General features: G+C 39.3%; 1 protein-coding gene across 2 annotated transcripts in view; it reads right to left on the minus strand.

The window, feature by feature from the left end:
• The window catches only part of LOC121322745 (striated muscle preferentially expressed protein kinase-like), a 115,583-nt gene that overhangs the window by 14,292 nt on the left and 78,038 nt on the right, over window positions 1-23,253 (minus strand). For both annotated transcript variants that reach the window (XM_041263006.1, XM_041263007.1), the window contains exons 17-32: window positions 22,605-22,728; window positions 21,855-22,027; window positions 21,141-21,253; window positions 18,544-18,712; window positions 15,091-15,190; window positions 13,175-13,375; window positions 12,512-12,569; window positions 11,831-11,908; window positions 11,173-11,345; window positions 11,013-11,039; window positions 9,690-9,842; window positions 9,536-9,578; window positions 8,411-8,479; window positions 5,372-7,994; window positions 4,390-4,542; window positions 4,011-4,127 (exon numbers count right to left, since the gene is read on the minus strand). In XM_041263006.1, the coding sequence (XP_041118940.1) occupies window positions 4,011-4,127; window positions 4,390-4,542; window positions 5,372-7,994; window positions 8,411-8,479; window positions 9,536-9,578; window positions 9,690-9,842; window positions 11,013-11,039; window positions 11,173-11,345; window positions 11,831-11,908; window positions 12,512-12,569; window positions 13,175-13,375; window positions 15,091-15,190; window positions 18,544-18,712; window positions 21,141-21,253; window positions 21,855-22,027; window positions 22,605-22,728 (4,374 nt within the window). The remainder of the gene's footprint in view (window positions 1-4,010; window positions 4,128-4,389; window positions 4,543-5,371; window positions 7,995-8,410; window positions 8,480-9,535; window positions 9,579-9,689; window positions 9,843-11,012; window positions 11,040-11,172; window positions 11,346-11,830; window positions 11,909-12,511; window positions 12,570-13,174; window positions 13,376-15,090; window positions 15,191-18,543; window positions 18,713-21,140; window positions 21,254-21,854; window positions 22,028-22,604; window positions 22,729-23,253) is intronic.

Below are 23,253 nucleotides of genomic sequence, written 5' to 3' on the forward strand. Positions count from 1 at the left end.
CCCACTTGTAGTTCTTCCTATTCGCTTTCTACAAGTTGCTCTTCATTGACTATATTGGGTTGCTCTTTTTAATTTTCTACATATTCATCCTCCATTAGGTTTGGTAATTTCCACATTCATTGTCACTATTTTTGCTCAGTTAAACGAGGCAGTCTTCCCAGCGACAACGAGTGGAAGCGACAGCGAGTGGGAGAAGTACAGGCGTGGAAAAGTACAGAGCAGTTTCGAAGCAGTTTGAAAGCAGGTTGATGGCTGCAGAAGAAACTAAACTTCAAAAAATAAACCTCAACATGGTCTTCAAGCCAGTAATCTGTGACACCTGCTTGATGTGGGAAATCCGAGAAAACCCAGCGGAGCTAAACCAAGTGTGCGTAAAGTGCCGCGCGATCCAGGATTTGCATAAACTAGTAAGTATGCTAGAAATGGAGCTGGAAGAAGTGAGACAGCAACAGGATCTTGAGGAACTGGCACACCCACAATTCATGGAAGTCTGCATCACCCCTAACAGACTGAAAGCCACCAGGGAGATAGAAGGTCAGAACAGCTGGGTTCAGGTAGGCAGAAGCAGGGAAAAAAAGAAACTTCGTCAAACACAACCACCAGAAATCAAAACAACCAACAGATTTGAGTCACTTCAGAATTTTGATGAGCAGAACCAACAACAAGAGAATGAAAGGAACAACATCCAGGACCCTATTGACAGTGGTGACCAGACAGCAAAAAGAAGGGAGGTCATGATTGTTGGGGACTCCATATTGAGAAACACAGCAAGTTCAATTCGCAGTTTGGACCCCCTTACTACAACAGTGTGCTGCCTTCCGGGAGCCTCGGTCAAGCACATCACTGAGAACGTGGACAGGCTCCTAGAACGAACAGGAGACGACCCGGTAGTAGTCGTCCACATCGGTACAAACAACATTGGAAGAGACAGACCAAAATCCCTGCAAAACAAATTCAGAGAGCTAGGAAGGAAATTAAAAGAGAAAACCAAAACTGTGGTATTTTCTGGTATACTACCCGCACCTTGCAAAGGACCATATGGACAGCTGGAAATAATTAATCAAAACGAATGGCTGAAGACGTGGTGCACACGGGAAGGCTTCACCTATCTTGATCATTGGACCACATTCTACAACGAGGACTATCTGTATAGACGGGATGGACTGCATTTAAATAACAAGGGAACTAGTCTACTTGGAGAAAAGATCCTCGAGCAGGTTCGGAAGCATTTAAACTAGAAAGGAAGGGGGGAGAAATCAACAAAAAAACAGAAGGGAGACCGCATCAAAACAAGAACAACAACTCAGGTAAGACAACCATTAAATGTATTTATCTAAATGCTAGAAGTATCAGAAACAAAATTCTAGAACTTGAAGCTACTGTACTAACAGGTAACTATGATGTGATAGGTGTTACAGAAACGTGGTTATCTGAGAGTGATGGGGACGAATATAATATTTGTGGGTATACACTGTATAGGAAAGACAGGCAGGACAGAAGAGGAGGAGGGGTAGCGCTATACATAAGAAACAGTCTTGAAGCCCAGGTGTTAAACCTGGACAAAGAAAATAAAACCGAATCAATATGGGTCAGAATAACAGACAAAAATTCAAAAGGCATAATAATAGGAGCATGCTATAGACCGCCAGATTCAGACGGTGAGCACAATAATCTGTTATACAATGACATTAGAAATGTGTGTAGCAAAGGAGAAGCCATACTAATGGGGGATTTCGAAAAAAGGCACTTTACAGAGCATTAAAAAAGGACCAAAAAGAAAGTACGCAGAAAGAGTACACAGAACTGCAAACGCAAGTCAAAAAGGAAGTTAGAAAGGCCAAGAGAGAAATAGAAATAAACATTGCTAAGGGAGCTAAAACCAATTCCAAAATGTTTTTCCAATATTACAACAGCAAGAGAACATTCAAAGAGGAGATTAAATGTTTAAGAGATACAAATGGCAAAATCGTAGAGGAAGAAAAAAAAATAGCAAATATGTTAAATGATTACTTTTCACAAGTTTTTACAAAGGAAGATACTGACAACATGCCCCACATGTCATCCAGTTCCTATCCAGTTTTAAATAACTTTAGCATAACTGAGGCAGAAGTGTTAAAGGGACTAGGAGCTCTTAAAATAAACAAATCCCCTGGGCCAGATGAGATCCTCCCAGTAGTACTCAAAGAAATGAAAGAAGTAATTTACAAACCGCTAACCAAGATCATGCAGCAGTCTCTTGACACAGGGGTGGTACCGACAGACTGGAAAATTGCAAACGTAATACCGATCCACAAAAAGGGAAACAAAACTGAACCAGGTAACTACAGACCAGTAAGCCTGACTTCTATTATATGCAAACTTATGGAAACTATAATAAGATCCAAAATGGAAAATTACCTATATGGTAACAGGGTACTGGGAGACAGTCAACATGGTTTTAGGAAAGGGAGATCGTGCCTAACTAACTTGCTTGATTTTTTTGAGGATGCAACATCGATAATGGATAATTGCAAAGCATATGACATGGTTTATTTAGATTTCCAGAAAGCTTTTGACAAAGTCCCGCACAAAAGATTAATTCTCAAACTGAACGCAGTTGGGATTCAAGGAAACACATGTACATGGATTAGGGAGTGGTTAACATGTAGAAAACAGAAAGTACTGATTAGAGGAAAAACCTCAGAATGGAGTGTGGTAACCAGCGGTGTACCACAGGGATCAGTATTAGGTCCTCTGCTATTCCTAATCTACATTAATGATTTAGATTCTGGTATAGTAAGCAAACTTGTTAAATTTGCAGACGACACAAAAGTAGGAGGAGTGGCAAACACTGTTGCAGCAGCAAAGGTCATTCAAAATGATCTAGACAAGATTCAGAACTGGGCAGACACATGGCAAATGACATTTAATAGAGAAAAGTGTAAGGTACTGCACGCAGGAAATAAAAATGTACATTATAAATATCATATGGGAGATATTGAAATTGGAGAAGGAATCTATGAAAAAGACCTAGGAGTTTTTGTTGACTCAGAAATGTCTTCATCTAGACAATGTGGGGAAGCTATAAAAAAGGCTAACAAGATGCTCGGATACATTGTGAAAAGTGTTGAATTTAAATCAAGGGAAGTAATGTTAAAACTGTACAATGCACTAGTAAGACCTCATCTTGAATATTGTGTTCAGTTCTGGTCACCTCGCTATAAAAAAGATATTGCTGCTCTAGAAAGAGTGCAAAGAAGAGCGACCAGAATTATTCCGGGCTTAAAAGGCATGTCATATGCAGACAGGCTAAAAGAATTGAATCTGTTCAGTCTTGAACAAAGAAGACTACGTGGCGACCTAATTCAAGCATTCAAAATTCTAAAAGGTATTGACAGTGTCGACCCAAGGGACTTTTTCAGCCTGAAAAAAGAAACAATGACCAGGGGTCACAGATGGAGTTTAGAAAAAGGGGCATTCAGAACAGAAAATAGGAGACACTTTTTTACACAGAGAATTGTGAGGGTCTGGAATCAACTCCCCAGTAATGTTGTTGAAGCTGACACCCTGGGATCCTTCAAGAAGCTGCTTGATGAGATTTTGGGATCAATAAGCTACTAACAACCAAACGAGCAAGATGGGCCGAATGGCCTCCTCTCGTTTGTAAATTTTCTTATGTTCTTATGTTCTTATTTCAGCCTCTCGAAGTGCTTAAAATGGATAACCCCCTCCTTCAACTCTCTGATTGGTCAAATGTAGCATCAAACTATCACAGCTGTCATGTGATTCCAAGATTTTCTTTTACCCAGCGCACACAAGTGATCTAGTCTGCTAGCAGCACAGTCAGTATTTATCGTTAAAGTCACAGTAGCATCTACAAGGCAGGCAGCATAGGGTTTTTCAGCTGGGTGGCGACAGCCACTTAGCCTAGCGGCCCGCCCGGGTGAAAAGGCCTGGGGAGAACCCTGCTATAACTGTGGCCCCTTAGCTTTCAGTATCAAAGTGAGGTGGCAGTTACTGGGAAACATTACCTTTCATCCATACGATGTTAGGGTTAGGGCTGCCAGCCGGTAGACAGCACAGTGTGACAGGATCTCCCTCCAGCAACACATGGTCACGCAGCTTGATGTGGAACACAGGAGGGAAGTCTAAAGGGTGGGGAAAGAATTGTGTATGTGTGTGTGTGAGAGAGAGAGGGAAGAGGTTGAGGGAAAGAGGATGGACACAAGTTATAGTCATATAACTATATATGCCCATATACATTTATTTTTCAGAATAAAAGTGTCACTTCAAATTGGTGCGGTTCTGATGGTCCAGGGTCGCTCTACTTGCAAGTGTAATGGCAGGAGTTTCTAACATATTGGCCATTCCTGTGTTATTGAAAAAAAAAAAAAAAAGGTGACCAGGTACCTGATGTAAGGCGAGAATACCGTCTTCTTTCCAAGGTGCCATTTTCTTTGGTTATGGCAGAAGGGATGTTGGGTTGGGAAACAACTTTATCCCTCTTCCCTCTGGATAGACCCCATCGGTCCCACCTGGACCTGCGCTCACTCTCGGATGAGGCTGGGAAGAAACAGATCAACACCAATCAGTTTATTTACTCTTTGTTATAAGAACATAAGAACATAAGAAAGTTTACAAACGAGAGGAGGCCATTCGGCCCATCTTGGTCGTTTGGTTGTTAGTAGCTTATTGATCCCAAAATCTCATCAAGCAGCTTCTTGAAGGATCCCAGGGTGTCAGCTTCAACAACATTACTGGGGAGTTGATTCCAGACCCTCACAATTCTCTGTGTAAAAAAGTGTCTCCTATTTTCTGTTCTGAATAACACCTTGAATAACAAGGCTAGACTAGAAGGAGCAATCTCATTGGCTAACATGTGTTCCAACCTGTGCAGATATGCCACTATACCAGCACAGCTTAAAACTTTTAGAAACTTTCTGTCTGACTAATTTGACAACCAATTCACTTGGGGGGGGGGGGGGGGGGTGCATTTTCTAAGCACAACAACACTTCAGGGTGTTTAAATGTGGTCCAAAATCCGCAGGCCTGTGCTGTTTAACAACATCCCAAGGTTTGTGGATATTAGACAATATTTAAACACCACATTGCGTGTTGTTGCTTTCTGAAACTACTGGTTCAGTAGTCCTCAACACTGTGCCCAAGAGCAAAGTTATCCCTGGACCAGATAACTGCAATTAAAATCAGCCTTACTTTCCAGTGCTTTAAATCTTAGCTTTTTTGTTATTCAGTCTGTGTTTTAAGGTAATTCATTATGTTTTGTGCAGCAGTCATTATGTTAAGAGAGAAAATTAGAAAGATGTAACGCAAAGTTCCTTTTATTCAGATTATGAGATGCATTAGCAGAAAGGTGCATTCATAACTTGCTTACTTTTGACAGCTGCCTCTGACTGGACACTGGATTCCGACTGCAGGGACTCTGAGGAGGGGGCAGAAGAAACCTGGCTAGCAAGCTGGTTTTGTGGGACCCCCATCCTTTTGAGATTGGTTCCCTCAGAGTTGGACCTACGGAGCAAAGAGAGCAAAGGTGTCCTCTTCTCTGACTTGGCCTCCTTGGCCTCTGCCTTCCTCTCCTCAGAGTGACTGCGGATCCTCATGGAGATCCCAGCCACCGTGGACTCAATCTTCTTGCGCATTGCCAGGACGGGAGACTCATTTTGTTTCTTGGCTTCTCTGATCTCTGGCTCTTGTTTCAGAGCCCCAGGTTCCATTCTCACCATCTCCACCTCCTTTTCCTTCTTCTCCCTGGAGCTGCTACGACCTAACGTCCATGAGAGCCTTCTCCTTGGAGCTGGACTTTCCTCTTGAGGCTTCATTTCTTTCCTCTCTGTTGAGGGGGTCCTCTTCAAACGTAGAGAGAGCCTCCTCATGAAGCTGGTATCCTTCTCTGCTTCCCTTAGGTCCTGCACCGATCTGGCCCTCTCTTCCATCTTCTTGGATTCCTCAGGCCTGACAATCTCCAAGGGAGCTCCTATGGGCCCTGGACGATAGATTTCCTCCCCTGATGTGGGAGGAAGAACAAGAGACTTCTCTTCAGACTTGGACCTGGTGAGGAGCCTGATCCCACGAGTAAGGGAGGACTCCCGCTTTTTGAACTTTGCCTCAAAGACTTCTTCAGATGCTATGTCCTCGATGACAGGGGCTGGTTCTTTATCTGGGGTTGGCTGCCGTAAACTTTTAGGTGGACTGGGTTCTTTGTCAGGTTGTTCAGTAGATGCTACTCGGGAAAAAACAGCAGGGTGAGCAGTTGTACTGGACTCTGACTTGGTTTTGGGTGCCTCTTGGGTTGGAGTTACAATGGTTTGCATGGTTTCAGAAAAGGCAGAGGACTGGGGGTCGGGGAGTGAAAATGAAACAATAGTGGTTGGTGAGGGTGAAACTTGGGCAGAGACGCCACATTGTGGAGGTTTTGCTGACATTGATAAAGGGGTCAGCGTGTCAGAGCTTGTGATTATTATCTCTGATGGTTTCTTTAATGTCAGCGATTTCACTTTTTTTGGCTCTGCTTTAACTGAAACAGCTTCCTGTTCATCTTTACTCTCTTCCACTAGCTTCGTGGCTTCCGGCTTCAGTAAAGGTTTCCTTTCAGCCACATTTTCAGGTTCTGTAACCACTGCAACTTTCTCTGACAGACATTTTTCCTCATCTGTGTAAGCTGCCACTTTCTCAATCTTGCCAACCTGTTCCTCTGCTGACACACTTACTGGTTTTGCTGTAACTACTTTCAGCTCCTCAGGCCTACTTACTTTCTCTGTTGCATTTGCTTTGTCCTCAAAGGAGCCATCTGCTTTCTTCAATTTGCTTACCTTCTCTGTCCCACCAGACAATCCCACCTCCTGTTTTATAAAATCTGGGGTAGGAGGTTTTGAAGATATTTCCCTGGGGGTGGCTGGCCTGGACTCCAGCTTTGTCTGTTCAGTGAGTGCTGACATTGATATGCATTCCTGTAGCCTGCGTCCCTCTATTTGAGCCAATGGAATCTCTAAGGGAGCGCCGGATCGCCGGTGGAGAGGGATAGGTTCACTGTCCCCCTGGCTAAAGGAGGCACACTTGCGTAGTACCTTGGTGTCTGAACACTCTTCTTTGGGGGTGTCACTAGAGGCTGCCCTAGCAAGAGGAGGGTTTGGGCCTAATCGGGGTGGACGGGTGTAGCGCTCCAGAGATGCGGTGCGTTTTTTGGGATCCTCCCCTGCAATGCCAAGGGTCTCCAGCAGTGGGCCTCGTAGGCCACTCATTTTGCTGTCCACAGATCCTCCTCTCAGTAATCTCTGTCTCATCAGTTCTAGTTTCAGGGCATAATCTTCCTGGCTCAACTTACGACGTTCATCTAGAGTTCCTGGGCTTGGACTTCTCCTAGGGAGCTCCATCGAAACAGCTTTTTTGAGGACTTTCTTTTGCTCCCCCGTTTGGCCCTCTGCAGCCCCCTCTTCTGGGGTAATATGGAGTAGCAGAGCACTGTCAGCAGAGCTCCCTCTCCTCAATTCCCCTCTCTTCGAGCCTCCACCTGCTTTATCTGACTCCACACTTGAACCCTTGTGGAGGGCTCTCTTTGGCTTCTCTGGCCTCTTTGGTGCCTCAGTGCTTTCTTCATCTGAAGATAGGTTGTCGTCTTCTTGTGTCGACCTCTTTCTGGACCTGCCTCTCCCTGTCAATTCTCCACTCTCTTTCCCAGAGAGGGTTGGTTCACACTCCATAGGTACTGCCCCCTCTGCTTCAAGCCCCACCCCTTCCAGAGTTCCATTGGGCCTGTCCACCATCTCTTCATCGGTTGGAATCTCATTGAGAGACATTCTGGAGCCAGAAAACTCCATGGTCAGAGGCATGGGGATGAATGGAAGCTCATCAATGTCATCAGAGTCTGAGGAAGACGAGGGCGGAGGGGAACCTTCCTTAAGGTGCCTGGGGACAGCGATGGAGATGTGGCTGGAAGAATCATCCAAGAGCTCAGGAATGGACCTCATCACCATCTTAGATTTGTAGTTAATAAGCGACCGCTAAAAAATAAATCAGGAGCAATAGTTATTAAAATAATAAAGCTAGACAGGATAAACAAGTTTGTGTTATTCATGGCAACGACATGGAAATAATTTCAAAAAAACAAATAACAAATACATGAAACAGTGGGGTACAGCATGCCTTCATGAAACCTGGTGTAAGATGGAAAAAAACATTACGTTCCATTGTGTTTAAGTAAATGCAGTATGCAGTAATAAAATGGCTGAAGTTCACTGGGGAAAGTTGAACCTTGTACATGTCTTATTGTTTTAAATATATATATATATATATATATATATATATATATATATATATATATATATATATATATACACACACACACACACACACACACACACACACACACACACACACACATATATATATATATGTTGATATTCTCAAAGTTCCTTACCTGCCATTTTCTGCGAGACAGGAACAGTTTCAGGGGTTCTGTGCTGATACTCTTGCCCTTTGCCAAAGTCTAGAAGACAAATGTATATTTTATTATTCAAACTACAAAATAAACTGTAACCCTAAGAGTACCAAAAGTAGATTCTGTTTTTTTTTTTTGTTGTTGTTTTTTTTTGTTTTTTACTATTCCATTATCTTTTACGTTTGCTATTATTCTGGGTGGTTCTAATTGAAATTAATTTAATACTGTGTTTTCTATTTATTGATAAGTGCTTTCAGCTGATATTCAGGCGCTGCTTTTTAGCTTTAGTTCCTTTCATAAATATACAACCGAGGCTAGATCAGCCAGTGTTTCTTTATAGAAGTAAAAGCTAGTGCCATCTAGTGCTTTTGCCACTTTGCAAACAAGTCAGTTTCATTTGCTGGTAACACACTGATGTGCCCTAGAATGTTCTGGAGCTACTTAATTAATATAAAGGCACTTTATACCTACATTACTTATGTTATGGCAGGCTACCAGAACTAAAATAAAGCTCCTGGACTCCATGTTAAAGCACCTTAATACTAAAAAGGCACTGTACTAGGGTGATAAGTTCAAATACAAAAAAAAACAAGTTTTAAATTATGCACACAGAAATCACTTTACACAGAAACAATAAGAGCTTCCCCTCACTGTTCTGCGAACACACATCAAAGCCTGATATCTCTCTGTCTGATCTGGGCTAGGCTAAGACAACCTAACAAGATGTTACTTTATATCTGAGCAGGATTTAAACCAAAGGCTTCCAGAGAAGAAGCAAATTAGAAGCTAATGAAATAGCCTGCTCCAGTACCTAGACTGTGATTTCTACAGTCAGCTGGGACTACAGTGAGTTGTACTGTTAAATGAATACAGTTGCTGTAATGCTGAGCTGTGTTTTATGAAACATGTAGGATAACTACTATCAGAAAAAGATACAAAATTGAAACAGGCTACATTAAAAAACAAAACCAAAAAAACTCAGTACCTCAGTATGGAGTCTTAGTTAATCCTTCAAATTAAGACTAAAATTGGTAGGGCTTATTCTACAAGTCACAGAATTAACAAAGTGGAGAAATAAACCTATGCTAGTGATCTTTGACCTACCTTAAACCAAGGGTGACGAAGACATTCATTTGCATCTGGTCTCCTGCAAAAGTGAAGATAACAGTTATAAGAAATTGTTTTTGACTGTAAATTATAAAGAAAAGCCTTCTCCAACAGTGACAGTGGAGAACAAGATCTCTAGAAATAAACTTACAGTCTGTCAGCAACCAGGAGCTTAATGACAAATCCCCTGGCTTCACGACAGAGATCAGCAAACATCTTCTCCTCGAACGCCACATTGTAGTTCCTGATATTCAACACAGTGGTCCTGTCATTTTCCCCCACAAACGGAGAAACCCCAGTGAGGCTGTCAGGGGGTGGGCAGAGAGAATTGTATAAGACAAGTTCACTTTCTAGCTTACTCACTCATAATGGATTCTTCTCAGTGAGGAGACATTTCCCCAAAGTCTTTTGCTGACAGACGTATTGATCTTTCTATACAACTCTTCAATCCAAGTGAGGATTTTATGAGGATTTCTCTTTAAAGCTTTCTTCCAAACTGTTTTTGACATTCCCAGGCACTCTGATCTAACACTGTCTCAATGTTTTCTTTGAAATATACTTAAATACATAAAGCTAACAAAATAATTCCAGTAAATCTTACCTAATACGAATTACCATCAAATTCTAGCCTTCACGTTTTCCTATATTAACAATGCACATATTATACGGTAAACCTGGATTTGATATTTCTATGTTATATTTTGGTATATAATTGCTGAACAAAAAAATACCCAACCCTCTCATAAATTTTACAAGTCACATGATGGATGTGATTTCTACAAGAAGTGAAGACCGAAAGGAATGCCATATATCCTAATAAACTAGTTATAACCCTCACCTTGCTATATTCAACATTCATAAAATGATCCCTATTCTTTTAAAATTATTTTTATGGTTTTATTTTAATACATATATCTTAAAAAAAGGAAAAATAATATTTTGAAACATACAAACATAGAGTTAAGAAATACAACCGGATACAGAGTGACTTACCCGGGATTACAAACTGGTTTTTGGCATCAGTCTGTAATTTCTTGTAATTCACAAACTGGAGGGTATTATTGTGATTATAGGTCATGATTTATTGTTATTTTTAATAATCTTTTATTATTATTCTGTGGGTGTAGGAATATTACTTCCAGTTTTTGGTGACGAGGTCTCAGGGTGGTTATGAAGGAATACATACTGTATTTTAGCCAATGAGCTTGTGATTTTTCTGGCCATTGACATATGCTATGACATATTGTACAGATGAGGTGTGTGCAGTGAAAAACAGTTCAATGAACTGTGTTATTGAAACTTCATGTATTAATCTCTAAACTAAACATTTTTATGATAACACACAGTTACAACAAACATATTTTCTGTTCCTTATAAGTTCTTTATAAAAAGAGTAGACTGCATAGTTTAGATATTTACAACAGACACTGTCCATTGAGTAGCAAATATCTATATAGATTGGCAATAGACTTACCATAGGTATGCTATAACCCCAACAGGCCTGGAGGGAAGAGAATTGAGAAAAAATTTAAGATTGTCTTATTTATTGTCAACTAAAAAATAATAATAATAAAAAAGTTAAATATTTCATTAGGAAAAACAAGGAAAAAAAACTACTGTAGGTAGTTTGGTACCAGATGTCAGTGGCCTTGGAGATTGGGGTTTGGTTTACAATCTCAGGGGCGACGAATTCTGGAGTTCCATATTTGCAGTACTGTGCCTCATCAGGAGTAAATTCAACTGTATTTCCAAAATCACACAGTCGGATCTGCTCATTGCTGGAGTCTGCCAGCAGGATGTTTTCAGGCTATGGAAACATAAAGAAGTACTTAGTAAGGTAGCTAGTAATACTGCATTAACATTGTCCCATAGCTATTCAAGTAGTTAACATAATAGCTGTGCAGAAACTAGATGATACAAGGTAAACCGTGAGCAAATTATTCATATTGAACATGTTCATGTTTTTATCTGTCACCTGGACTAATCTGAAAGTGTTTTGACTGTTTATTTTTAAAAGTTTACTCTGATATGGTAAAAGCATAGCAAAGTGTCAAAAAGCATAGTTAAAGTACTGGAGATGCAGATATGCATGGTAATTCATAGTTAATCACATGGTAAAGAACAATAAATGCATAGAATATAAGAGTTTATATTAGTAGTAAAACAAAATCAAGGGGATTTTTAATATAGATTCTGTCAGCCCCAATAATGATTTTGGATTGCTGGCAGAAATCTCTCCACTTTCAATGAGTGTCCAGATCACTAGGTTATAGTCTAGGTTTATTTGCCTACCTTAATATCCAGGTGAAGAATATTATTCAGGTGTAGATAACGGATTCCCTCAAGGATCTGTCTCATGTATGATCGGATCTGAAAGAATACCATTTGTGGTTAGAGGTTACATATGTTCTGTACATGTGTGTTCTTTGCGGTATACCCTGAAGTTTCATGGTCTCTTGAAGTCTGCAGCCATACCACTTCGGAAGCCGTTCTCTGTTGAATTCAGAAGTTAAGCAAGGTTGGGCTTGGCCAGTACTTGGATGATGGCCCTCCAAGGAAAACCAGGCACTCTTTCTATAAGCTAGCGTTCAACCAGTGATGCAGCAAGATGCTAAAGGGGCACTGTGCTATCTTTCAAATGAAGACATTAAAGTTTCTCAACTATTATAATTACAGAACATCTACAGTAACAAGAAACTCCCTAAAACAGTATTCAAAGTGCTCTTTCCTTCAGCCAAGTTGGTTCTTGCTTGTTTTATGCTGTTGATATTGTTGTAGTCCTCTCAGAAAATTATTCTTGGCAGTTTTTGGAAGAAGAGCAAGGTTTATAAGTCCTGTCCTGCCCAAAACACGACATTACAATGCTGCCTTTCTTTGATTACAGTAATACAGTACAAGTCCCAAGTTCCTCTCCCCTGTTCCCCAGTAAATGAGAACCTGGTTACACAAATAATTCAATTTAAATGTCCTTACCTCAGACTCCAATACTGAAGATTTCTTGGTAACTCTCTCCAAAAGTTCCTCCTGACAGCTACACACCTCCGTTAAAGAAGATTTCACTGAAACAAAACACCCTCAACAAACACTAGCACCAAAATGAATATTTCAATTTCTCACATATCTTGAACCTCACACATTGGCTACTCTGTTGATTTGCAGCCAGTTTGTTTCTATCTGTAGATACAGAAGGGCAGAGAAGTGCATTCTGTGTGAGAATGCGTGAGCGTGTTTTCCTGTGATGGTTTGTGGTTCCAAAATCCTAACCCTTTTTTTTTTACTTAATATTTTGATATCCTTGAACAAATAATTATCCCCTCTTCTAAATAAATGATTATTTTTTGAGCAATGGTACTGTATTCTCATTTACTACCACTGAAGAATAATAAGCGCCTCTAGATATATTTACTCTATGTAAATGGGCATGCCTCCACTATATCCCAGTCACCAGGATATGGTTACCAGCAGGGTTTAATAATACACCAGTGCAGCCCCGGAGCATTTATTCATGTGTACCAATACTTGCTGGTGGATAGTGTGGCATAAGAATGGAAGACGTGTGGTAAACTGGCCATTTACTGAATAAACTTTAATACGAGTCTATCTATTAATTTCTGCCTCTCTAGTTCAAAAGGACACAGCTCTGTGATGATGATCACTCCGTTCTTCTTCTCGAAGGCGTCGTGGAAGTACAGGATCCTCTCGTGGTCCAGCTGGGACAGGATGTTCAGCTCCCTGAGGGCTGAGGCCTTGCTCTTTGCTTGCCGTGAGATGAACTTTGCTGCATACTCTATCTTCCCACTCTTCTCAGTCACACGCTTCACGTATGAGAAGGCACCCCTGAAAACGAGTCACCCGGTGAAAAGGCAGCAAGAAGGTTTTGTATAATGTCAGCAGCTGGGCAAATTATCTAACAACTATAGTAAAAACTGTCATCCCTTATATGAGGTCATCATGCAACAAAGGTAACACACTATCTCCTAGCCTCATATGAGGCTATCATGCATTTGCGTCTTCCACGTGTCCCCATATAAAGACCAGAAGAGAGTTTTTGTATCCTTCCCCATATAAGGCTACCATGCATGAAAGGGTTAAACATGTAGACCTCCATTGCGTCTCACTTATTTGGCATTATTTAATTTAACTGAGTTTATCCAGCAGTTGTTTTTCATACAGGTAGTGGCATGTAGTGTAAAAATGTATGATGCTGTGCAATGGAAAAAATGCATCCAAAACACAATCTGCAACATTTTTGTGAAAAGCTGCAACAAAACTATTAAAAAGTAAACCTGAATAAAATTTAAGGACTCTGATTTCTGCTTGTTTGTTACAATGGTAAGTGTTTGATCTACCTTTCCACCAAAAATTGTGCAAACGGCATTGGTTTAAAAATACCTTGATAAAGCTATACGGGATGTCTAAGCAGCTACATCTACACCATGACTTGAACATCAAGATGGAACTTGAATGCTCAGTATCCCACACAGTTTGAAGAGTGGGGAGCAAGGGAATTAAAATATATGTTTCCTTATTCAGTCGGCATTCTCAGGACTGTGAAAGGTCACTGTAATAAAATGTTAAAGTTCATCTCAAGACAGTGTTTCTACTCGAGAGTTAAAATGGAGGAATGGTAATCTATACAGCAAGAAGCAGATAACAGTAGAACTAAACAAACATTTTTCAATAATGCTGGCAACAGGCCTTGTGATATTGTCCTCGAGGAAACAATACAGGTACAGCTTTAAGTTTTAAACAAAGTTGACTGCTAGCAGTATAGCTGTGGTATGGTGTGAAGCATTTTGAATGTAAATAGTTTAGTTTACAGATTTAAACTCCTTATCCCAGGGTCAAAACAATGTGAGAATGGGTTGCTGGTGTAAAAAACTTAATTTTTGAAATAAAAGGAATAAGGAGCAACTTAAGACAATTTGGAAGCCTCTAAATGAACATGATCTGAATTTCTGGTGTGGCGACGTAATTGGGTGCATTGTTCCTCAGGCTATAATAACAATTTGTAGTAAAGAACTTTGACAGCAAGTGCTTTAGCTTCAAAGTCCATTGCAATATTTTTTTTCTTTATATTTCTCGTAATGTTTTTTGATGTTTGCAATCATTTTGAGATGTTCGGCTGCTCTTACTCTAAATCTCCCTTCATCTGCCTTGGAGCACAGCAGGGCTTGTCATATCGTCATATAATTTGAATGAAGTGAGGTGCAGGTACTTGGGATATCTAGCTCAAAGCAAGCTCCAAGACAGGACAAGGGAGATTAAGAGAGAAACCTTGATAACTCAATACTGGAGAAACAGAACTCAGAACCAGAACTAAAAACATAGTTAGGGAATTGAAGCTAATTTATAAATGAAAATTTCAACATCCATTTAAACAGAGAAATGAACCAAGGAGGTTTTAATCAATAAATCAAAGCATAGTTCTTTTTTTTTTTTTTTTGTAAGAGTAGTAGAAACGGCTTGGATTGTTGCATTCACATTCTTACAGCCTGATGGGTCATTAAAAGTAAATACATTCTGTCTGCCTCTATTCTGCAGTGACTCACCTTCCAATCTCTTTGTGCACATCATAGTAATCAGTCAGTCTGCGCATCTTTCGGAGCATAGTCTCCTCATCTTCCATCTGCTCCTCTTTTTCCATTTTAACTGCAGTAGCAAAAGATCAAAGATTAGGAAACTCTTACTTTCTCAAAATATATACACTGCCTGGCCACTTTCATAGATGTGGCATCACTCTGGTGTGGGCCATAGCCTCCTGGTATTATTCTGGAAAGTCAAACTTGAGCACTCTGTAAAGCATCTTTAGACAAATTCTACTCAACAGTGCTGCACTTGCACCATAACAATGATGGCTACTTTCAATATAATACACATCAATTCACTATATATATATATATATATATATATATATATATATATATATATATATATATATATATATATATATATATACAGTACTGTGTATAAGTTTTAGGCAGGTGTGAAAAATGTTGTAAAGTAAGAATGCTAATATGTTAATAGATTGTATTTATCAATTAATTAAATGCAAAGTGAGCGAACAGAAGAAAAATCTAAATCAAATCAATATTTGGTGTGACCACCCTTTGCCTTCAAAACAGCATCAGTTCTTCTAGGTGCACTTGCACACAGTTTTTGAAGGAATTTGGCAGGTAGGTTGGCCCAAACATCTTGGAGAACTAACCACAGTTCTTCTGTGGATTTAGGCAGCCTCAGTTGCTTCTCTCTCTTCATGTAATCCCAGGCAGACTCGATGATGTTGAGATCAGGGCTCTTTGGGGGCCATACCATCACTTCCAGGACTTCTTCTTCTTCTTTACGCTGAAGATAGTTCTTAATGACTTTCGCTATATGTTTGGGGTCATTGTCATGCTGAGATAAATTTGGGGCCAATCAGATGCCTCCCTGATGGTATTGCATGATGGATAAGTATCTGCCTGTACTTTTCAGCATTGAGGAGACCATTAATTCTGACCAAATCCCCAACTCCATTTGCAGAAATGCAGCCCCAAACTTGCAAGGAACCTCCACCATGCTTCACTATTGCCTGCAGACACTCATTCGTGTACTGCTCTCCAGTCCTTCGGCGAACAGCCTTCTGCTACAGCCAAATATTTCAAATTTTGACTCATCAGTCCAGAGCACCTGCTGCCATTTTTCTGCACCCCAGTTCCTGTGTTTTCATGCATAGTTGAGTCGCTTGGCCTTGTTTCCACGTCGGAGGTATGGCTTTTTGGCTGCAAGTCTTCCATGAAGGCCACTTCTGACCAGACTTCTCCGGATAGTAGATGGGTGTACCAGGGTCCCACTGTTTTCTGCCAATTCTGAGCAGATGGCACTGCTGGACATCTTCCGATTGTGAAGGGAAGTAAGCATGATGTGTCTTTCATCTGCTGCAGTAAGTTTCCTTGGCCGACCACAGCGTCTAAGGTCCTCAACGTTGCCCGTTTCTTTGTGCTTCTTCAAATGAGCTTGGACAGCACATCTGGAAACCCCTGTCTGCCTTGAAATTTCTGCCTGGGAGAGACCTTGCTGATGCAGTATAACTACCTTGTGTCTTGTTGCTGTGCTCAGTCTTGCCATGGTGTATGACTTTTGACAGTAAACTGTCTTCAGCAACCTCACCTTGTTAGCTGAGTTTGGCTGTTTCTCACCCAGTCTTATTCCTCCTACACAGCTGTTAATGTTTCAGTTAATGATTGTGTTTCAACCTACATATTGAATTGATGATCACTAGCACCTGTTTGGTATAATTGTTTAATCATACACCTGACAATATGCCTACAAAATCCCTGACTTTGTGCAAGTGTACCTAGAAGAATTGATGCTGTTTTGAAGGCAAAGGGTGGTCACACCAAATATGGATTTGATTTAGATTTTTCTTCTGTTCACTCACTTTGCATTTAGTTAATTGATAAATATAATCTATTAACATGTCTATTTTTGAAAGCATTCTTACTTTACAGCATGTTTTCACACCTGCCTAAAACTTTTGCACAGTACTGTATATATATATATATATATATATATATATATATATATATATATATATATATATATATATATATATAATGTATAAATAAACCATCAATGGTTTGAGGAGCATGCTAGAGATTTCAGGCATCTTCAATGGCCACTCCAATCCCCAGATTTCAATCCAATTGATCTTGTTTGGGTTAAAAGATGCATTTGTTATCATATGCCTACCTTTCTGCATTAATTGCATGAAATATAAACTGAATGGATGAATATCACTCGAAACACCTTGCAACACCTTGCGGAATCTATGCCACATCACGGCTGCCATACAAGGTCAGAAGTCACTGGCAGATGTCATGCTAGGTGTTTATATAATTCAGCAGAGAATACCAAATTACAGAAATGTTCAAAATGCAATAAATAATCCAACTGCCTGTGCGATCACTAGGTCAAGAGGAAGGTCACAGTTAACTAATTCCTTCTTGATAGGGTCACTATCTTGTTTTTTTATGAGCTGAGAGAAGCAAGAATTTCAACATATTGTAAGGTCAACCAAAGCAAGGTCTTGAATTACAATTCTCAGCATACCTGTAGTTGCGTATTAGATTTCAAAGGTATTTTTTGCAGTTTCATTCAAGTTGGTTTGTCATCAGAAACATCAAAGAAAGTTTGAACAGTTAAAAAAAAAAGCCCAGTCAACTATTTCATCCAGTGCTTGAAATATGCTGATGAATTCTAGATTGATTAACGTGCTGTATAGTACATGCTACAAGCTAATGTGGATAATCAAAGTAAAATGCTCCCAATGCATAGTGTAACAAGGGCATGAGTGTATCACAATACACTACATTTACACTCTTTCCCCTTAACCCTCTGTGATCATTTGCAGCTAATCTGTGAGATCCGGGTTGAGGCACCAATGTAATGGAGCGAAACCTGGGTGCAAACAGGCAACCACGAACACAACAAATAAGTGTCTTAACCACTATGCAAAAGAGCCAAGCTCTGCATTCATGTTTAGAGCTTTAACTCTCATCCTATCTCACTGATAGGGTTCAAGACAGAATCTCACACAACACTGCAATAGCAGTTTAGGAACAGCATATACAACCAGGTATGGCTAAAAGAAAAACTATGCAACAGTGCTGACTACAGTCAACAACAGACAAAGGCTCCAGTCACGTGCAGTTCTGGCAGGCACCTTGAGAGATTTCCCTCACAGTTGCTGGTTTGACCAGAATACTCCTACTGGGCCTTTCCCAGGCAGAAACTTCAAGTTGCACTGAATTATGCGTTTGTTTTGTGAATTACACAAATGCTCACTTGTAGTTCATTTGAACCAAGGTGTCAAGTTGTGAAAGGCGAGAAAGGTTATCTAGAGACTTAACTCCCTAACTTCTTTAACATAATAAGCTTTTGGCTAAGCCAAGACCATTGAGTAACACTAAGGACCTGTTACCATGGTGACTGCCTAGAAAAAGGGTGTAAATAAAGACACTTACTCTGGTGCACAGTGAGCTCAGCCTTGCAGGACACAGAACCCACCAGGTTCTTGGCAGTGCAGGTGTACACCCCTGAGTCTTCCTCCCGAGGGCTGAGAATAACCAGGGAGCACTCATTGTCGTCATACACAAAGGTGAAGTGGCTGCTCTCAGACAGGAGGACATCATTCTGAATGCAAACACACACAAGGCAGGGAGTAAGTACACCGTCCATATAAAAATGAGTATACTATGCATTTTCTGTGCTTCACTATGCTTTTATTGTGCTTTACTAAGCTTTGCTGTGTTTTTATCATGACATACCACAGAACACTTTTATAAATGTTATATGCATGTTTTTTTGCTTTATAAAACTGTTACTACATTTTGTATGGGTTCATGCCATTTGATATCTGAGGTATTCAGTTAAGAAGTAACAACAAGTAGTTTCATATCACATTTTAATAGTTTGTTTGTTACTTTCCCTTACATTTGTATGACATTTATAATTAATCTAAGTAGTGCTCACTGCTGCTGCTACTGATTTTATTCATATGACCTGGGAGAATGTTTTCAGTTGTTTTGAACATCATTTGAAGCTACTTGTTCTTTAAGATGAACTTTGTTTTGATTATTCTGAAAAGGGTAAATTTTGCACTGTATAAATATAACTAACATTGGGATACTAGTATAAGACCAAACAGGACCAATAGAAAAATACAGCAATACAAGCACAAGTGGAACAAATACTACAGGTTGTAGCCATGTGATTCGATAGCACCTTGACACTTATCTGGTGCCATGTAACTGTGCTGGAGTAGCAGCCTATATTGGTTCCCTTATGATACAACTGATATACTAGCAACTCTTGCCCCTTTGTAAAGAGTAATTGTCATTGCAATACAACTACATGGCTATCAAGGATCATTTGGTAAAGGGGAAAGGAATGAATGCAATAGCAGTAGAATTATATATTCTTTCCCAGTTCATAGAGCTATGCTTTTATTCACAGGGTCTGAAACAGTCCACACAGCTGAAAGCTACAGCAAGTCAGATGTCTAATTCAGCTTAACGAAAATCCAGTATAAGGGTTAAAAAAGAATGAGACGAACATCAGAGTAGCAAAAACACAGGGCTTGGATGGAACCCAGAGGCTGTCAAGAAGGAGTAATAACTGACGAGCTGTGATCTGTAGGATGGAGTGATTCCTAATGAAACTGTAAAACAAATTAGCAGAGATAGACTGAACAGTGGGAGCACTGCACTGAAAAGATGGATGGTTTCAATCAGCAAATCGACTCTGCTAGATGAAGAGAGTAAGAGAGGACAAGAACCAGAAGTAGTAAGGGTTAGAGTCTGAATGTGAGAGAGGTGACTACTTGCAATTTATATTACTCAAATCATTATTAAGACACTCTGAATTTCACTGAGCATTGGTCATATCCAATGTAAGAATTCCATCATTCTTACATGTCGTGCACTTAAGATAATAGCATGGGTTTTGATGCAATGTGATGTTAATGTTCTCATTAGCTACAGTAGTTCACAAGCAGTTAAACCCAGTAATTCTGTTCACCTCTCTAATGCCTTTTTACCTGTCTTAACCAACCAGCAATTATTTTAAATCATATGTGGGATAAATAACCACTAAGAAATGATTTATTGACATGGTTACTGACATACTACTATTTCAGTATTCAGTAATGTCATTAAGATCTCTTGTTAAAAGAAGTCCATTTTACTAATGCCATTAAATGATTTTCATTTGAACCAAGGAGAGGAAACTTTTAATGACAAGTTAAGAGAAGATGGTTTTTAATATTTAAAGAAACAAAAATACGCTATTAAACTGCCATCACTGAGTTATATGGGTTCCCATAGATAATTCTGCTATTTTGTTTTGTTAAGGTTAATTTGCTTCAGGAATTAAAGATCACAGTAGTGTTTGCTTGTATAGCTTGAGCTTGAGCTATACAAGATAGTTCATTTTTCTATACAGTACACTCTTTGGGTTATTTATTCCACTAGTAGCCATAATTATTTTTATTAGAAATATGCATGCAAACACAACTAAAATATTTTTCATAAACATACATAACACACTAAACACAACCTATATGTGTGCAATATTCTTCTTCCAAAAAATAGGAAACAATCACATATTCAAAACTTTTAACTATTAACTATGGAGATGAAAGGACATCAGAATTAAGAATGACATTTTCCTATGACTAGATTTTAAAGCAGACAGACTATTTGTCATAAGACATTTTAGAAAATTAATAAATACAACATTTCTGATACTGAATAAAACACTAATGTAATACTGTACTTTAAATTGTGCGTGCTTAAATATTTCTAATTTAACTGAAATGTGCAGCATTCAAAAGTTTTTTAAAAACCGTTTGCTACAATAAAAGGTCTTTGTAATCGACTGACTTTAATTACATAGAAAACATTCAATTATAAATCAAGTGCTGTTAAATGCTCGTTTTTGTTGTAAAAATTGTTTAATTCCTTTAAAAAAAAACAAATATAAAAAAAAGCAGAAATCAAAACACACAAAAGACAGGTCACACAAAATTGAGTAAAATCTATAAAGGTAGGTAGAGACATACATTGTACCACATGATGTCTGGCACGGGTTTCCCATCAACCACCACAGCAAAACGAGATGTCTCTCCTGTGCTCACATCTATATCCTCCATGATGGATTCAAAAGTAGGGGCCACTGGAATGAGATTGGAATGCATGCTTTGAACTTTCATCATCCTCTGGGCTAAGGTTACATCAGGCTTATTAAAAAGCAACGTGATATGGGTCTGAAATACCACAGTTATCTTTACTATTGTGATCTTCTTGTTTAGAAGCTTTTTCTAGAAGGTTCTGTTTCTGATATAACAGCCTGGTGTTCAAACTTAGCTCAAAGCACCCCACAAGCTCAAAAGGGCTATCATACACGTTTCCTCTCTAAAGTTTAGCTTATCCCCATGTAACTGTTATGTGTGTTACTTCTTACTGATGTATTTCTAACATCCACCCGGGACACAGAGTTGCAGGGGAACAGGTTAATGGTTACAATCTGGTCTACCAGATAAAGAAAATACAAGTTTGAGAGCCTGTTTGAAGCCACAGGGATGATTTAAGCTTCTTAGTTTTAAAAAGTCACCAGAAAATGATTTATCGTTACTTAAAACAAGTAGAAGAATAGTTGAGATACCTTACTAAGTTGCTCTTTAAGAAAAGCACTCCAAAGTATAGTAAATGTATGAGGATGACAATGTACCCATATTGGACTGGCCAGACTGTTCAAGCCTAGGAACGATCCTCACCTGCAATTTCAAGTGAAAATGCACAGCTATCGCTGCCGTACTGGTTACTGGCAGTGCAGGTGAGCTCTCCCACATCACTGCTCCTAATCCGCATTATCTTCAGTGAGTGTTGGTCATCATCAGGCATGCTCATCTCAAAAAGACCTGGCGTGTTTACCAAGATACTGTCATTCCTACAACAACAGGGTGTAAAATACAAGGGGGTTTTATACTGCTGTTAGGGAGAAAAAAAACATTCACCGCACCAGCTTATTTTGTTTTAGTACTTATTTTGATACACTGAGACATTTACAGGTTAATAATAATAATAATAATAATAATAATAATAATAATAATAATATAATAATAATAATAATAATAAATATACTTGGGATGAAGATTATGAGTAACATTCAACTGGATTTTCCACTTTCCCTTAAAGATGAAAATGACAGAAAAGATGATATGTCATAAACTTAGAATCATAATATGTCCACAGTAATAGAACACTATCAAGCACCTGAAAACTAGCCTATTATATTTTACTGTAAAAACTAGCTTACTATATTATTTAAAGAGATAGACACATGAGTGTAAGAAACAATAGCTTCCATTTAGGGCCCCCTATGTGTCAATCCAGCACTGAGTATCACCATCATAATCATAAATCATAGGTTCGGCTGATTCAATAATGAAGGCCAGGGTTGGAACATAGGCCTGGTCTACAGGTTGCTTGCCCCTAATAGGTGGAGCTAATTGAAGGAGAGCTACCTTCTCCATGTAATCCCTGCAAGCACATGATTCAGGTTGATGGTAATGCAGACTGGCTGGTTCTCTACCACGTAAACCACATCCGGCTTGTCTAGGATAACTGGCGCCTCCTCCAGGTAGGGGCCTGCAGGTACAAAGCAAAAGTTTAGTACAAGGAAGCACATAATTAAACCTTCAGACACAATGAAATATGACTGTTTAAATAGCTACAGAATGGTGTGTTTTAACTGGTTCAAGTCATGTTCTTATGCAAACTGAACTGTACAGTTTAAACTTAGAGATGTATCTTTAAAGAGGAACTGTACTCAAAATAACAAGGCCCTCTAAATGCTCTGAATAGATAACAAATGTGTCTCACTGCCCCAATTTTGTTAAAAACTCAAGCATTTGGCCAGTATTTAAATTTTTTTGTTAGCTTTCTGGGTCAGCTGGAAATGCAGACATCCGCCATATTGAATATTAATATGAATATGAATATGAATATTGAATAGTTGACAGCCACCCACACCAGTGAAAACCAGCAGGGTGAATTATGTTGGAATGCAAAGATTTCAGGTGCAAAAATAACAAAAGAAAAAACAGTAACAAAACAATGGCTATATAATATAGGAATGGGACATCCGCTCTATAGAATACTATGTGTGACTAT

Source organism: Polyodon spathula, chromosome 11, assembly GCF_017654505.1.
Source record: "Polyodon spathula isolate WHYD16114869_AA chromosome 11, ASM1765450v1, whole genome shotgun sequence".
Classification (NCBI taxonomy): Eukaryota; Metazoa; Chordata; class Actinopteri; order Acipenseriformes; family Polyodontidae; genus Polyodon; species Polyodon spathula.